At 40.6% G+C, this 18,778-nt stretch overlaps 1 protein-coding gene across 1 annotated transcript in view; it reads left to right on the top strand.

Moving 5' to 3' along the window:
- Window positions 1–18,778, top strand: part of abcb6b (ATP-binding cassette, sub-family B (MDR/TAP), member 6b) — a 42,762-nt gene that overhangs the window by 15,776 nt on the left and 8,208 nt on the right. Inside the window, exons 13-17 of the mRNA XM_031300449.2 lie at window positions 3,602–3,659; window positions 3,821–3,925; window positions 13,753–13,927; window positions 14,127–14,239; window positions 15,360–15,454. Coding sequence (XP_031156309.1) covers window positions 3,602–3,659; window positions 3,821–3,925; window positions 13,753–13,927; window positions 14,127–14,239; window positions 15,360–15,454 — 546 coding nt within the window. The remainder of the gene's footprint in view (window positions 1–3,601; window positions 3,660–3,820; window positions 3,926–13,752; window positions 13,928–14,126; window positions 14,240–15,359; window positions 15,455–18,778) is intronic.

Below are 18,778 nucleotides of genomic sequence, written 5' to 3' on the forward strand. Positions count from 1 at the left end.
TTATGAATGATTTTGACTAATAGTTAAGATCAGAGGAATGAAGGTCATTTTTTAAAAAAAAGTTGCATGTCAAAGTTTAGTCAGGATACTGCTATACAATTATATAAAACACCCAGAATTCAATGAAAGTAGAGATCAGATCCTTAATTTCACTTGTGAAGAGCATGTTATGAAACCATCCATGTTATTTTGGGGCAATTTGGTTGAAAGAAACCCTGAAAATGTCTGCTATAGAAACTTTGAAAACAGGAGGGTTAAGGTGAGACACTACAGGTGAATAGGGTAAAAACCTCAATAGATATCACCATGAAACTTCCCCAGTTGATTACTTACATTATTACTTGTATCATGAGTTTTCTGAAATTGTATGTTTAATTATGCAAATGAGGCATTCTCTTATTAAATATGTGCTAATTTGCATCCATTTCCAGAACAGATATCTGAACATTGGATAAAGCCAGGTTCAAAATTCTTGTTTCATTTTGTTTACATAATAGAGTCAAAGGTTTTTACAGGGTGAATTTTGGATATGTCTTTTTGTCACTCCATAAATCATAGAATACTGTAAAAAAAGAAATGAAAAAAAAATCAATGTTCGCCATGTTTTAAGGTATAAAATGTTCTATAAATCTCGTTATGAATAATACATGAACAAACCCTGCTGCAAAAACCTTTAGAATAGAGATAGGAATAAAACTGGCCTTCAAAGATATGTATTGTCAATTTCCATACATGAGATTTAATGTTTAAGGTTATGTTCACACTTAGCGTCTTTTTTGACAAGAAAAAGTTAACTAGTAGTAGGTTGTAGTCAAAAAAAAGCTGGCAGCGTTTTTATTCCAAAAAGCAGCCAAGAGTGTCTTTTGTTGCTATAACAACAGCTACTGCTAAAGTATCCTAGCTAGAGCTCTACAGTATGTGGAGCGGTGCTAACGTTAGATAAAACAAAGCGGTGTAGCAGCTAGAGAAAGAACAGAGAGAGAGAGAGAGAGAGAGAGAGAGAGAGAGAGAGAGAGAGAGAGTGGTGCAGCTAACGTTACATAAAACAAAGCGAGTTCCCTGTATAGGGAGTACCCGGTCATATTGTATAACTCGCTGTGCTCCGGCTCCATTTTTTCTTGTTGTTATGGAAACGACAGGTCTGGCTACTCTGCTTGTCATTGGTCGGCTATCAAAAAAGTGTTTGACGTAGGGCGTTTTTTTCAGAAAAGTTTAACTTTTTTCAAATTCAAAAAGATTGAAAACATTTTTTTGAAAACACGGTTTACTCCATATGATTATAATGTAAAACAGACGTTGGCAGCTTAAAAAAAGATGCTAAGTGTGAACATAGCCTTAATGTGCAAATGAGGTGTTATCTAACTTTTGTTGAATTTCGGAGAAATCTACAGACAAAAAAAAAGTAAAATAAACAACTAAATGTGTATTTCGGTGGCTTTTTCCCCCCACTAGTTATGAAAGAAGATATCAACACCAACATCTCAAAATGGACCAGCGCATACAAAAAACTTAAACAGTGTGTTTGCCTGTAGTGTTTCGCCTTAACCATGACCACCATATTTCCCTAACCTTAACCTAATAGTTCTGTTGCAGAAACCTAGTCAAACCCTGACTACAGAGATGGCTGTTCAGAAAACCTTTATATGAATCACTTGATAATGATATGCATTTTAGACGGCAGTGACAAAAGAGGTGTTTAGTCCTTTGGGTTGGAGGACATGTTGTTAAAAAGAACAAAAAAAATGAATATGAGGATGTATAAATGATGGTCAAGAAGCCCGAGACTTACAGTGCACGTTCATGACAAGCTTCATCTGTATTCAGACGTATCACAGCTGGTTACCATCACCTGCTGTCTGGAGGATGACTAACACTCTAAGAAACACATTGACTTTTATTAATTGAGCGTCCTGGTTGGCCTCCTGTGTTCGTTGGCATTCATGTTATATTTACAGCATGATGTGAGTGAGTGAATATGACAGAGAAGATCCAGAGAATAAACATATATATCGGCCATTTCACATTGAATCTCAATCAATTGATTTAACATCATGTTCATAATTTTCCAAAACGTGCATGGTCATGCTCAGTGGTGAAAGAAGTATTCAGATCCTTTACTTAAGTAAAAGTACTAATACCACACTGTACAAATACTCTGTTACAAGTAAAAGTCCTGCATTGAAAATGTTACTTAAGTAAAAGTTTGTAAGTATCATCCTGGAAATGTTCTTAAAGTATTAAAAGTAAAAGTACTCAATGCAGAAAAATCCTCACATTTTAGAAACTGGAAACGATCCAAACAGTTCTGTCCATCAACTAAGTGGTTAATAGTCTAATCCTTTCAGCTGGACTTGTTGGCCGTTATATTGTTGGGTAGTTTAATTTATAATAAAATATCGTATTTTTTTATAAACTACATGTGTTTTGTGTGCAAAAATCTTAATTTGTAATGTAACCAGTGTTGCCACAGTTACTTTGAAAAAGTTAGTTACTTTACAGATTACTTGATTTTAAAAGTAATTTAGTTAATTTACAGATTACTTGATTTTAAAAGTAACTAAGTTAGATTACAAGTTACTTTATTAGTTACATTCAGCAGCTGCTGACAACACCCCCACAGCCTCAACATAAAAATGACAACCGGTTTACTGTGAGGCAGCTCAGCATTGCCAGTAGTAGGGATCTTGTTTATTATGGCACGAAACGAAGGCGAGTCAACCGTGTTTAAGGGCAGCATTTCCTCTACAACATACTGCCCGACCAAATACTTCAACTCTCCCCCACTTACTGGTTTTGCACCGAAGTCCAGCTTTTGTTGTTTGGGTGGTGGGGGACCTCCTGCTCTCTGCTTCGCACCACCTGGTGGGACTCTGTAAGTTTGACTGCAGTGCTGCGACTCCAAATGTTTCTTCAAATTTGACGTAGTGTTTTTGTAGCTAGATAGCACTTTGTCGCCACCAGCAGAGTGTACAACAAACCTTAATATTGCCATCTTTAGCTGACACAAGCTCAAAATAGTGACTGTATTTCCAGCTAGAAAACGCGCATCTCTCTCCTCCCTCCATTGTTGTTTACGTTTGTGTCGCTGCGTGGTACACGTGACCTGTCCACATGCTGAAAACGTGACTTGTCGTCGCATACGTGACTTCACTCCCCGAGATGCAAGAAGAAAGCAAAAACAATATTTTTACTAAGGAAAATGACAAAAATAGTAACGCACAGTGACTTGGATAAGTAACTTTAATCTGATTACTGGTTTGGAAATAGTAACGCGTTAGATTACTCGTTACTGAAAAAGTGGTCAGATTAGAGTAACGCGTTACAAGTAACGCGTTACCCGGCATCACTGAATGTAACTAAAGCTATCAGATTAATGTAGTGGAGTGAAAAGTACAATATTTCTCTCTGTAATGTAGTGGAGTACCTCACATTTGTACTTAAGTACAGTACTTGAGTAAATGTACTTAGTTACATTCCACCACTGGTCCTGCTTGTTTTTTCTTAAATCAGTAAACTTTCATTTTGATCCTGACCATTGCTGTTGTGTTTGTGTGTGTGTGTGTGTGTGTGTGTGTGTGTGTGTGTGTGTGTGTGTGCGCAGCACTGAGATTCTTAGGGATGTGTCCTTTACGGTGGAGGCAGGACAGACAGTCGCTTTGGTATGTTGTCCTCCATTTGCTACAACTACTAAGAACCAAAACTATCTGTAATGTTGTAATGAAATGTTCTTAAAATTCAATAATTCTATAAATTGGTGTTTTCAATAATGTGTGTGTGTGTGTGTGTGTGTGTGTGTGTGTGTGTGTGTGTGTGTGTGCAGGTTGGTCCGTCTGGATCAGGGAAAAGCTCCATCCTGCGTCTGTTATTCAGATTTTACGACCCTCAGAGTGGCAGCATCCGCATCGACGGTCAGGACATCTCCAAGGTAAACACACAAAGACCCATGAAACACATCAGATGGAATTTTTGAATTCTGGACAGAGCCAGGCTAGCAGCTTCTTATGCTAAGCTATGCTAATTGCCTGCTGGCAGTAGGTTCATATTTAGTGCACAGACATGAACACGGCATCGATCTATGAACTCTTTGGATGAAAGCGTATTTATATATAACATATTTCCTAATTTTTCAAGTATTACTTTAAATTTTAGCCAGTGTCACAAGCCTTTATACCATCAGTTGTGATGTGTTTAGTCTTTCTATCTCTCTGATTCATATGTTTATTTCTGTCTTTTTATATCTTTCTTCAATCCTCTTTTCCTGTCTTTTACTCTTCACTTCACACACACACACACACACACACACACACACACACACACGGCTGAGTGTGTGAGCTCCAGTCACACTGTGAATAAGTCATAGTAAAAGGTTCTTGAATAATACAGCAACGAGTCCAGACGCCAGACGTGTGTGTGTGTGTGTGTGATAGCCCATTTATTGTAGCTGAAATAACTCTGTTTATGATTTGCCAAAAATCCAAACAGCATGCACACACACACACACACACACACACACACACACACACACACACACACACACACACACACACACACACCTGTTTTATTACAGACAGGCTTGTTCAGATGAAGAGGCTGGCGATGATTATGAGGACGCTCCTTTATAATTACACAGCAGGAGGACTGTTTTAATCAACACACACATTCACAGATGTGGTCGTCTCTTTAATCAGCTTCAGACTTGTTCTCAACCTGGGTTTCTTGAGGCTCTCCAGGAGGAGGAGAAGGGAAGTGGTTAGACGCCTCAGCTCCCTCCACTGAACTGATTCATTCTGTTGTTGTGATAGGCTGTATAGGGGGCTTTTTATTTTTCAATAAGTCTCTCATTTTTTATGCCAGTGAGAAATGTAAATGTATACTACTTGTGCAGCGCCCGTTCAAAAAGTGCCTGTCCGGAACAGGCTGATTGCTTGGCTTCAGGTATTGCTGCTTGCAGATTTCCGGAGAACCGCTCATCCAAACAACTTCACACTTGACACTACGCTTCCTTGGGTCCTGAGCAATGCACCTGCCCTGACAGAAAAACATCTCAAGTCCGGACTCAAGCCGAGTCCAGACTCGAGACGTTTTTCTGTTGTCTCGGACTTGTCTTGGACTCATTGATATTTGGACTCAGACTTGTCTAGGACTTGGCCATTGGACTCGCCATATATTGTAGTTGGTCTCGACCAAGTCCAGCACTATATGCTTTTTTTCTAAAGTAACTTCCTCTTTAAAAACAAAACCATTCATAAAGTGCGCTTGTTCAGAAAACAGGTATTGATTTTTTCATAATCCATCTAGAGCGGGCATTGGTCCCCTGGTATACACTGGCTGTGTCACATACCTCAATCATCAGACATCAACCATTTTCATTTTGGCCACAAACACATTGTCAGCAAGCACTTTGTACTCTGGAGGCTTTAAGGCAAGTATTAAGTTCAAGAATGTGAACATCAGTCAGTTTTTTTTAGTGACACCTTGTTATTTGTAACATTTTCCATCGGCAGTCCAGAATGTTCTTGTTACACCAGAATAAAAAGACTCTCAACATCTAAAATGTGAAGTTGCACTTCAGCTTTATGTGACTTAAGTGTTTAAATTAAAATTGTTATACTTAAAGTAAATAATATGGCTTAATTGGATCCTTTCTTTCTCGGTCTTGACTGTCTCTCATTTGGACTCGGTCTTGACTCAGTCTCGACTAGTCCTGGTCTTGGACTTGTCTTGGACTCGACAAAAGTGGACTTGACTACAGCCCTGTGAGCAATGCTAGAGGATACGCATCATTCATATCATATTTGGGACTATGTTATTCCCGGGAACAAAGGCGTTCTTTCCAAAAGTTACATCGCAGAGGCTTGAAATGTCTGACTGTGCTACAATGTAACATCTCCGGTGATCTCTGGTCTCTTTTTCTTTCTTGACTGAACTGTAGCGAGCGACGGAGAGTCCCGTAGATCTCAAGAGCTTGCACTCGACATTGCACTGCACTTCCTTGGGTCCTCAGCAATACAACATCCAAATGTGAAGTCGATCGGATGAACGGTTGTCAAGGAAATCGAAGTACACACAGACAGACAGACAGACAGACAGACAGACATAGACTTCTTCAATTTTTAGTTAGGATTGTAGGTATGATATAGTATAATGTTAATTTACAAAACTTATAAAAAATACTTTTTGTAAAGCTCTGACATACTGATCTGGTTAATGGTTAAAACATAAAAAGAAAACAATATGATCGTGTTAATGGGAGGATGCCATCATCATCGACAGATGATAAATCCTTAAAATATATGGCAATAACTTTTAATAGCTGCGTGAGCTGTGAGTTATTTGTTCTTCACAATGCAGGTGAAATCGAGGAACTGACATCATGAAATAAACCATTAAACTTTAGATGGTAGGCCTCTTCAATAGCTAACAACTGATGAATCAATAAATAAGAATGTGGATCAAAAGGTGGTCGTAAAGTCTCACCTCTGTTACAGAGAAGAGAAGGACGAGGAGCATGTTGAGCTTTGGTTTTTTGTTCCAGCAGTTTTTGCACACACACACACACACACACACACACACACACACACACACACACACACACACACACACACACACACACATCTGTTATGCATGTTTCCTGTTGTCCCTCAGATAAAAGCCGCCATCCTTTAGACTCATTAGATCATCATTAGACTCACACACTGTCTGTTAACGTTACCCATAGACTTCCAAACGTGACGAGGAAAAAAAGAGGTGTTCGATGGCTTTACGTCATAGGCTGACCAGGGCTATGCCATTTGGGGAGGGGCCGCTCACTGAGTTGCTAAGCTATCAGGGTGCGTTTTTTAAGTGCCTGATAAAATTAGATGTGGTTGAGCCAGAATGATTTATCTTGATAGCACATATTTTGCATTCAGCGATTCTTTTGTTTGGGCCTTGCTGTCTGAAGATTTAAACCAAAGCTTCTGATGAATGGCACAGCAGCTGCCGTTGTCGGTTGACATGTTTGTTGTTGTCCTCTCATGCGTTGCCGCGGGCAGCAGATACGCTACCTACTACGTGTTACATAGGTAGGTTAGAGTTTTTTGGTTTTTTTTACCTTTATTTAACCAGGAAAATCCCATTGAGATTAAAAACCTCTTTTTCAAGGGAGTCCTGGCCAAGAAGCAGCAAAAAAGTTACAAACATACAATAGGTTACGCAGGGAGAGGAATAACATTCAGCTCATTTCCTGCATCTCGAGTCCGAGTCGAGTCCCAAGTCTTTTGAGGACCAGTCTCAAGTCAAGTCTGAAGTCACTGTGTGTGTGACTTTACTGCGACTCGAGTCCGAGTCTCAAACTCGAATCCCCATCTCTGCCATCTTGACAGGTCATTCAGTCATTCAAACAAATGAATCAGGATGTTGAGATGTGCCGCGTCCAGTGCAATTTCACTGGATGACAAAATCTTTAAAGGAGTAGTTTGACATTTCGGGATGAGAAGGTCGTTACTACTTTCATCTCTAAACGCTACTGTTAAGACAAAGCTGGAGCCAGCAGGTGGTACGCTTAGCTTAGCATAAAGACTGCAAGCACGGGGAAACAGCTAAGCCTGGTTATGGCCAAGAAATCCCTGCAGCACATAACTCTCCGTGAAAACAACTACTTGTAGTTTTTACATTTCTGTTTTTGTTCGGATTAAACAAACGAGATAAATGTAAAATGTACAGATGCCTGTAGACATATTATAAAAGTCTGGACATAGCCATGCTAACAGTTTCCCCTTGCTACATTAGCTAATTGCCTGCTTGCACAAGTTTCATATTTAGTGTACTGACATGAAAGTGTTATCAATCTTCAAGAAAGCGAATAAACATATTTCCCAATTTGCCAAGTAGAAATCTGCTTTACAATTTCCCAGGCTAACCCTTACCTGCGCAAAGAATCCAGATATCACAAATGCCTTTCATGTTGTTTGACAAAAACTGTCTTAACTCAAGGTCCACTATACTAGCATTTTGTCAGGCTGGAGGCCAGGACTCAGACGCAGACCAGAGGTAGTTGCAATTAAAGGTGATTTTATTGAATGGGACACACAAACTGAGGTTTGGGGTGGCCGGTGGTCTGGAGGAATCCGTGAGGGAATAGGATCCGGGCTCAGGGTCAAGCGAATCTGGCAGACAGAGCAGGGTCACGGGTTCAGAGCGGGATAGCAGGCTGAGGTGAGAGAGGATAGAACAGGTTAGCATACGATATCACAAACGGGATAGTACTAAGATTAAGCAGGCGTGTAATCATACAAGTTGATCCAACGATCCGGCGGAGACTGGAAAGTTGGTCAGGCTTATAAAGGAAGTAGATGGTAGATCAGGAGCAGGTGTGCAGAGTGGTGTGAATGTGTATGCCGGAGCTCCGTGCCACGCCCACCGGTGGCCTACAGAGCATGAGAGGGAGAGCACAACACAGAGACAGACAACAAAACAAAACACACCAAGCATACAGCAGCACACCAAAAGGGGAAAGGAACACAAAAACTACATACACACACACACACACACACACACACTATGAAGAGGGCCAGGGTCACGGTCAGCGGACCGTGACACATTTTTCTGAGCATGCAACTTCATTTTTCTTTCCAGATGTGTTTGAAAGCTCAGCTTTCTAATACCGTATGTAGAGTTTTGTTTCTTTAACCTGGCAATACATTTGTTTTATCTACTACAGATTGAAATGTTCACCAAAATACTTTTAATGCGATGACAGGAGACTATGTGATGGTAGTTTAATATATGATTCTTATCAATGATGTTGACCACATGTTCCAGATGAATCCCGGATGTTCTGCTTGTTGCACACAGATGCTTGGAGATTGTAGGATGTTTTCAGCATTTTAAAGGAAAAGTTCAAAGTGTTCCAAAATCTTAAAAAAGTCTTAACACATTATTCACATGGACTCACATTTTTAGAGAGTTATTGATCACTGTAATCATTCCTCCTTCCCATACTGGCCATGCAGTAAGTCTAACGCTACCACACTGTAAAGATGCATTCAGATGAAACTAAAATGAGATTCTGAGCCTGAGTTAGCCAAGCGAAGTCTTTTATTTAATACTATAGCTGAATTATTTCAAAACGTGTGAGAGAGTTGTGATCTCAGTCTGTAAATGTTTAGTCACATTTGAAATTGTAACATTTTTTGCTGCCTTCCTGCCATGCGGGATATCTGCAAAACTGTGTCCAGTTCTTTACTTTGCAACACTTTGTTGCTTAAACAGCAGACACTGTGGACACAGCTCAACCTCTCGAACCTCTTGGGTTTGATTTTGGTCCCTGCATATGGCAGCCACATGTGGTAAAGCTCTGATGAGTCCGACTCTACTGGCCATAACACTGCAGGCTAGTGGGTTACTGAGTGCTGGTGTGAGTCATCTGTGGGGGTTTTTTTCTTCAAGGTGTTCTTCAGATTTAAACATTTATTTCAAGGAATATAAACAGCAGTTTCTATTTAGGCAAGTTCCTGTTCAGCCATGATGGCAATCACTGCTCATAACTAGGCTACAGTTTTACCTTGTTATTCTGTGACACACCTTCATGTTTGTCGGTAAAGAGCCACCCAAACAGCAAGCATTTATTAAAGCATGAAAGAACGTGTATCAATAACTAAGCTGAACCATTGCAGGCTTAGAACAGGATAATTAGACCAAGTTATGAAAAGGATTAGTTTAACAATTTGTCAAATATGTGTATTCATTTTATATACTGCGAAGATCAATACCCCTCTCATGTCTGTATGGTAAATATAAAGCTTCAGCAGATGGTTAGGTTATCTTAGCACATAGACAGGAAACAAGGGGAACCAGCTAGTCTGGCTGTCCAGAGGAAACAAAACCTGCCCAGTAGAACCTTGAACGATGTTTTGTCCAATCACATCGGACGGCCAAAGTGTTTATAGCTGTTACCTGTGGTGGACTGTAACTAAGGACATTTACTTAAATACCGTACTTGAGGTACTTGTACTTTACTTGAGTCTTCTCTTTTCATGCCACTTTCTACTTCTACTCTGCTACATCTCAGAGAGAAATATTGAACTTTTTACTCTGACAGCTTTAGTTACTAGTTACTTTACAAATTAAGATTTTTGCACACAAAACACATGTAGTCTATAAAATACAATTTCTTGGCCCCGTGCAGTGATTTCCTGGAGCTCCATCATGCTTGACCTGCTCTAATTTTACAACAAAATCTAAGTCATTTATTATTCTTATTATCTAAATGTGAATGTCCTACTCAAGTTAAATCAAGTGCTTTTCAGCAGCATACGTAAAAAAAGCTTATTTTTCTTTAAATGGTTTGTTTAAGCAACTCAAAGCCCATGGTTAAGGTTATAGAAAGACTGTGGTCTTTATGACAAAGTCTACAATGACTTAAAGCGTGAGAGGAATCTGTGGACTTTTTTTAATAACCATGGTGTATTTTCCATAAGATCATGTCTCAATGCAAATCAAATCAGCTATTAGGCTATCTGAAATAAAACCATGCCAATCTCTAGGTATGGTGAAGGGTATGTGATGATGTGGGGCTATTTTAATTCCAAAGGCCAAGGGAACTTTATCAGGATGCATAGTATCCTGGATCCATGAAATAACTGGCCTTTAAAAATAAAAATCTGCCTGCCTCTATGGGAATTTAACATAGGGGTGTACTTACTTATGCCGCCTGTATTTTAAGGAAGAACATTTATTTATTTACGATACATTATTCATTCACAAAGAAAATTGGTGTCCTTAAAGGTTGAATTCTTCCTCATTTTTTTAATTAAGGCATTACGATCAATTTCCAAAAGATGATTTTTTTATTCCTCTTTTTAGTCAACTTTAGCATGGGTGTATTCACTTATGCTGAGCACTGTATATAAACGTATGTGGTAGAAGACAGCGGTGATAAAGCATCATCTTACAGATTCACTGTACTGTTAGTCATTGTATGTGAAGACAGCTGTCTTAAACTGATATTTTCTCTTTTGTTCTGCCGTTGATGTCTCAATGTAAACATTAAAAAACGTTTTTCCTTTTCCCTCTCCATCTGTCCGTTTCTCTCTTTCTGACATTTGGTGTTGGAGCTCTGTCAACCCGTCTCAATCCGAAACAGATGCTGTGTTGTTCGTCAGTGGAATAAATACCAAAAGTAAACGGCTAACAAATTAAGGGAAAGTGAGTGATTACCAGCCAAACCGAGCTTGTGCAGAAAATGGAACTTGTATTGTTGTGGCTGCGGAGGAAAGCTTTCCACAGGAAACACTCACAGTACTGTACACTGACCAGAGAGTCATGGAAAAACGGAAATTATTTCTGGACAGATCAAGAGCCAGATTTATTAAAACACTCAGAAGCTTCTTCTTAAATGGGAGAAACCCATTACGACTATTTCACTGATGCAATATGGATTGCAGTGGTGGAAGAAGTATTCCGATCCTTTACTTAAGTAAAAGTACTAATACCACACTGCACTCTGTTACAAGTAGAAGTCCTGCATTGAAAATGTTACTTAAGTAAAAGTATGTAATGTAAGTATCATCAGTAAAATGCACTTACAAGTATTAAAAGTAAAAGTACTCAATGCAGAAAAATCCTCACAAAATCCTCAAACTGGAAACGATCCAAACAGTTCTGTCAGTCAACTCAGTGTTTAATCGGCTAATCATTTCAGCTGGACTTGTAGGGCGTTATATTGTTGGGTAGTTTAATTTATAATAAAACATGAATTGTGAATATTTATGTAAATATGGGGTGAGGGGGTTCCTTCTCAGGGCCATCCGATCGAGGCTTAGTAGTGGTGGGGAGGGGTTACAGTTTGGTGAGCTGGGGATCTCATCGCTGCTTTTTGCAGATGATGTGGTCCTGATGGCATCATCGGCCTGTGACCTTCAGCACTCACTGGATCGGTTCACAGTCGAGTGTGAAGCGGCTGGGATGAGGATCAGCACCTCTAAATCTGAGGCCATGGTTCTCAGCAGGAAACCGATGGAGTGCGTACTCCAGGTAGGGAATGAGTCCTTACCCCAAGTGAAGGAGTTCAAGTACCTTGGGGTCTTGTTCGTGAGACAATGAAGCGGGAGATTGGCCGGAGATTGGCCGGAGAATCGGTGCAGCAGGGGCGGTTATACATTTACTTTATCGCACAGTGGTGACGAAAAGAGAGCTGAGCCAGAAGGCAAAGCTCTAGATCTACCGGTCACTTTTCGTTCCTACCATCACCTATGGTCATGAAGGCTGGGTCATGACCGAAAGAACAAGATCCAGGGTACAAGCGGCCGAAATGGGTTTCCTCAGGAGGGTGGCTGGTGTCTCCCTTAGAGATAGGGTGAGAAGCTCAGTCATCCGTGAGGAACTCAGGGTAAAGCCGCTGGTCCTTTGCGTCAAAAGGAGCCAGTTGAGGTGGTTTGAGCATCTGGTAAGGATGCCCCCTGGGCGCCTCCCTAGGGAGGTGTTCCAGGCACGTCCAGCTGGGAGGAGGCCTCGGGGAAGACCCAGGACTAGGTGGAGGGATTATATCTCCACCCTGACCTGGGAATGCCTCGGGATCCCCCAGCCAGACATGTGGCCAGTCCCCTGCTCTAGTTGCTGCCCCCGCGACCCGACCCCGGATAAGTGGACGACGGTGGATGGTTTGGTCTATTTTATAAACTACATGTGTTTTGTGTGCAAAAATCCTTATTTGTAAAGTACCTACTAACTAAAGGTGTTAGATGAATGTAGTGGAGTAAAAAGTACAATATTTCCCTCTGACATGTAGTGGAGTAGAAGTAGAAAGTAGCATGAGAAGATAAGACTCAAGTAGAATACAAGTACCTCAAGTTTGTACTTAAGTACAGAACTTGAGTAAATGTACATTCCACCAATGAGGGTTTGGAATTGGACTGATCAGACAGTAGGACTGAGTCCCTTCTAGTCTGGGCCATCTGTTTGTGTCAGTCTGGAGATAAAAATGTATGATTAATCTCCACAATTGGACAGTTAATGTTTCAATTTGTAAAAAAAAGCAAGGCCCTGCTGATGTTCTCCCGCTCGAAACATGTGCACTGTGTTTTCTCTCGCCTCTGTATATAGGCTAATGTAAGTAGCATCACTACTAACAATGCTCCGCCGTGTACTCGTACAGTACAAAACAAAAAGATCAGAGGCTTGCTAGTGATGTTGCTAGAAAACCCAGCACAGTCTATATGGAAATATGTGATAGAAATGTTGCTTTAGCCCTTAGAGTTGCGTTGCAGATAAGTGCATGTAAGGTGACATTTAAAATAGATGTAGAGAAGCAAAAATAAGGTAAGTGGGTAAAACCAGATACGTGAAATCCTGACAGAGAGACAGGGACAGAAATTGGTTCAGGACGTATGCTGTCTGTGACCTGGGGCAGCATGCATTATATAGTATAGGATGAATTAAGCCATGCAACATTTATGTATATGTACAGTATGCTCTGTGTGTGCGTGTGTGTGTGTGTGTGTGTGTGTGTGTGTGTGTGTGTGTGTGTGTGTGTGTGTGTGAGAAAAGAACAACCTAGTTTAACACAAACGTATAATAAGATTGTATCATGACCAGCAGATCTGAAGATTCCATACATTGAAAACACTTAAATGGTGTTTTCCATTCCACAGGTACAACATGGTCTGTAAATCGTTATAAAGACTTCATGCCGACCTAATTTGAATCCAGGTTAGCAAAATATCTGTATTCGCTTAGTTTTGAAGCTTACAGTTGTCTCTTTCTGTGTCCAAGGTGCGTCAGTCTTCTCTGAGGTTTTACATCGGCGTGGTTCCCCAGGACACGGTTCTCTTTAACAACACCATCGGCAACAACATCCGCTACAGCCGAGTCACAGCTAGCGACGAGGAGGTGGAGAGAGCTGCCATGGCTGCTGACATACACGCCAGGATACTGGAGCTACCTCAGGGTCAGGCTGGGGTGTGTGAGTGTGTGTCGATGATAATGATGAAAATGCCCATTCTTGTTTGACTTCAATGTTGGCTGAAGCAGAACTGTAACGGGGCGTTTGCCGATTTGAATCCTGACGTTGGAAAAATCTGGATGCATGCAGAAAGCGAACGGTGGTGATGGTAATAATGGAGGAGATGGCGTTGTTGTCCAAACAGGATATGACACGGAGGTGGGGGAGCGAGGTCTGAAGCTCAGCGGTGGGGAGAAGCAGAGAGTGGCGATCGCTCGAACCATCCTGAAAGAACCTCAGATCATTCTGCTGGACGAGGTGAGGATATGGGAAGGGCCAGTATTCATACAGGGTTACAACACCTATATAGCATGCCTTTTTTAACAACTTGTTCATGTAGACAAGAAGCTCACACACCAGTGGCATTGATCACACACTTTCCTGCGTAATTTGTACATGAGCGGTTAAAAAGTATTTTCACTATAGGCCAGCTTGAGGCAGTATCATTCCAGGCCAATTCAGAAATATCTTGAGAACTTTCATTATTGCAGAAATGGAAGATGCCAACACTTGAGGAGGTTTCTACATTGTCAATGTTAAGACCAATGTTGAGACTTACTTCGATTCCCGATATACTTCCTCCACCATTCCCTCGATTCCACACTGGGGCAGCTGTGGCTCCTTAGATAGAGCGGGTCTTCCACTAATTACAGGGTTGGTGGTTCAATCCCCAGCTCCTCCTGTACACTTGTTGCAGTGTCCTTGGGCAAGACACACAAGGCAGTCATCACAAACACACTTGGTAAATTCACAAGTTGTATCAGGTAGGGTGAATTAAGGGTGATTGGGACATATGGTAAAATAGGACAGTATAACTATAAAGAGTTTATTTTCTCCCCTGATAAGTGAAAATAAAAACTTTTTTTGCTGCGCCCTAGCTCAAAATTGCATGGCCTCATTGGTGTTACATAACCTAGGTGGGTGGGGCAAGCATCAAACAGGGGAGTTTAAACTGAAATGCAGAGGGTAAGGGAAATCAAACTGTTAATTAAATTGTGCAATAATTAGCTTACACTAGTCTAAATCAATAATGAAATGTGCTGTCCCAATCACCTAAATGTTACTGGGTCAGTTTACACAAAAGTGAATGGCACGTCTCTTTGTAATATGATATTACCTTCTTTCCTCCACAAATGGATAGGTAACGTTAACACCTTCAGTATTACAGAAATCGATCGTGTTGGGCAAATTCTTTAAATTTATGGCAAAAAAACTTACACAAGACAAAAATTTGAAAACTGTCCCACCCTTAATTCACCCTAGTAGCTAAACATTCTCCATAGTGGTGCACATTGCAACAAAAACGTATTTCATCTGATTATACTACATATTAATTGCATTATGCTTAATATACTGTGTTTGGTGTTTGTTCCACCAGGCTACGTCTTCACTGGACACCCAGACTGAGAGGAAGATCCAGGCTTCACTGGCCGAGGTCTGCACCAACAGGACGACTATAGTGATCGCACACAGGTGACATTACTACCAAGCTGTGTGTTGTATAGCTGGGAAGCTTCCTAATAAGTTCCTTGCAACTCAATGGATACTGTCTATTATTAGATGAGATTTGTTTCAACATTATTGTCATTGCACAATTCAGTAACTCTGATACAAAGTCAGTTAACTTTCCAAAAAGACAAGACAAAACACAATAAAAAGCACTGGACCAAGATACTGTAGTTAGGGCTTAACAAGACTACTGTGAGGCCGTATTTATGCACAGTTTTGCATACTAACATGCTGACAATGACAATGCTAATGATGATTTTTAGCAGGTATGTTGTTCACCATCAGTCTGAATCCCCTTTACATTCTGAAGGTTACAATCGGCATTTATTCCCAACACAAATGACTGCAGTAGTCACCGGTATTTTGACTATATCGACTCCAGCTCTGATCGGCAGTGATGGAAACATGACACCCAGGTGGACACACTCATTTTTCACCTCTCTTCCAGCATGATGCTATGACTCTTTGTCATCTTATCCACAAATTCCGTCCCTCTCAGCAGCGCTCGAACATAGTTCCAAATAAGTCAGCACCAAAGTAAAAAGAGAGACTAAATAAGTAACAGATATTAAAAAAGAAGTAACCACTGTAACATTTTCACTGGCCTCCATGCTGCTTTCCACTGTTTACAACGCTGTTTTCCGGCGCGTTCGTTACATCAAACGTAGTCTGGATCAACGGAAGTAGCCTACATTTCCAGGCTAATTGCCTGACATTCCGTGTGTGGCTTACGCGCCAGATGTCCCTCTACTTCTGCTCTGTGTGTTGCTGTTCTTAAACGCCGTTCACTTTGAGGAAACAACAACAAACATAGAGCTAGCAAGTTACATGCTGAATAGGATTAGGGTTGGGTATCGTTTGGGGTTTTACCGATAACGGTGCCGATATAAACAATACTTTTAAAACGGTGCCGGTGCCTAAACGGTGCCTGAACCGATACTTTAAAAAGATAAAAAAAAAAATATATATATATATATATATATATATATATATATATATATATATATATATATATTAGGGCTGTCAATCGATTACAAAAATGTATCTAATTAATTACATACTCTGTGATTAATTAATCGAAATTAATCGCATACATAATTAACGGTGCCTGAACCGATACTTTTTAAGAAAGTAAAAAAAGAAAAGAAAAAAAAAGGGTACTAAACAACAGTTGGTGACATTAAAGAACGGCTTGTTTATTGCTAAGGCCATATGGTCAAAATTAAATGATTTAATAATAATGTATAACAATAACAATAACTTATTTCACTAGTAAATTGCTGTTGAACGACAAAAACAACCACCAGGTGGCAAAAGGACATTTACAATAACTTAAAATGCACCACGAGGCTGTAGTTTACCAGTTTCATTGAACGCACCGTCTGTGTTGTTTTTCCGACGGCTAAAACACAGTCTAACTTTACACCGTTTAGCGTTAGCTGTCAGCATTTTAACCGTGTTTAATCCAGCTACTAGCTAGCGGTAGGCTAACATTAGCTGCTGTTGAGTATAGTGTTAACTAGCTAGCGGTAGGCTAACGTTAGTTGCTGTTGAGTATAGTGTTAACTAGCGTCCCGTGCAGCGGTGTTTGTGTTACCTGTATCGTCTGTTTCAGAGCATCAGAGAGAAGAGAGCAGACATATCAGTTTTTTTCCTCCTATCCCAGAATGTATCTGAGGTGTAGCCAAACCTTACTCCACAGCACTGTGGAGATAGGTCTGGCAATGCGAGACCAATGGCGATGCTACACGGCTCTGTTTTCCTGTGTATGAGGGGCATTTGTTATGGGCAAAATGTGGTTTAATGTGTTCCTGGACCTGAGTTTTTTATTACTTTGACCCTGAGTGTACGAACACACATTCTGCTATTACAATGACAGTGTTCTGTTACAATGTGATTACAGTTGCGGTGGTAATACAGGAGCAAACTGAAAAGAAAAAAACAAATGTGAGTAAAAGAGATCAAAGGAAAAGAACGGGTGATGGATGAGGTGAAAGGAAAACAGGATTAGAGCAGACACAAAGAGAGGGATGGAAAGATTAAATGAAAAGCTGATTGGAGGATATGAGATGACGCATGATGACAGGTCAACAAAAGTAAAAGAAACAGATGTCTGGTTATTCATCAGTCTGAGTGATATTGAAAAAGACATGAAAGGCTCTGACACTCGCAGACATTAAAATGCATCAGGAGTGAAGTAGCCTGTGGTGCTGATTCCTGATACAGTTTTTATCATTTCCTCGGTGTTCTACATCAAATGTACAATGGATTATTTTGTTCTTGTTCCATAACAAACATGGTTTCCATTGTACAGAAGAAGATTGACGCAATTGGTCAAAAGGGCAAAAGTTAACTGTGTATTTGAATGTTGGGACACAATCCGATCACAGTTGTTTTGTGGTTAGTATCCTAGAATCTACTCAACAATCGCTTCATTCACTTAGATGACGTGAGAGTAGGACGATAAAAGAAGAGGCTCCATATAGGACAGGAAGATTGTCTCAAGGTCGGTTCACACAGATACATCTTCAAGAAGGAAAACTGAAACAATTTATGATACAAATTAAAACAGATGAGAGAGGCTTTGTTCAGAGTTTGTACAAAATGGAATGTAACATTTTCACAACATTGTATTCTCCACTGTTGTTGTCATCCGCCAACGCATTCTCATGAATGGGTTTGAATGATATTGTACAAAAACGTATGCACACCAATTCGTATGCAAACCGTTCTCACTCCGAAAATACGGACGCTTGGGCAGTGGCTGTCAGCGTCAGATATGACGCAAAAAGGACCCTTCTGCGTATGTATGGAACGCAACGGGCAGAGCAGCAGCTACGCAGCGCTGTAAGATGACGTAGTATTAAGAGCAGCAACGGTAGCGAGTAGTATGAAAGCCTGAAATTCTGTGAAGGGAGGGTGGTTGGTGTGGTGGGTGGGTCAAACAACACAAGACTTTCACCCCGGAGACCGGGGTTTGTGTCCGTGTGTCACTTTTCCTAAACCAAACTGTCCCGTTCTTGTCCTTTTCTTCATTTCCTAAACCCAACTGTCCTGTTCTTGTCCCGCGTGTCACGGAAACGTACCTTTTCTAAGCCCATGCACAATTTTTGTGTGACGCCAATTATAGTCGCAACCAAGCGTGTTTAGATATGACGATTGAGGAGAGTTTTAGCGTCAATAACAACGCCAAAGGCACGTGACCATCCGTCCATATTTTACGCGATGGGAGTGAATGTGTTGTTGTATGATATACTACGAAATAAGGCGCCCGCTGGCTGGTCATGT

Source organism: Sander lucioperca, chromosome 8 (genome assembly GCF_008315115.2).
Source record: "Sander lucioperca isolate FBNREF2018 chromosome 8, SLUC_FBN_1.2, whole genome shotgun sequence".
Classification (NCBI taxonomy): domain Eukaryota; kingdom Metazoa; phylum Chordata; class Actinopteri; order Perciformes; family Percidae; genus Sander; species Sander lucioperca.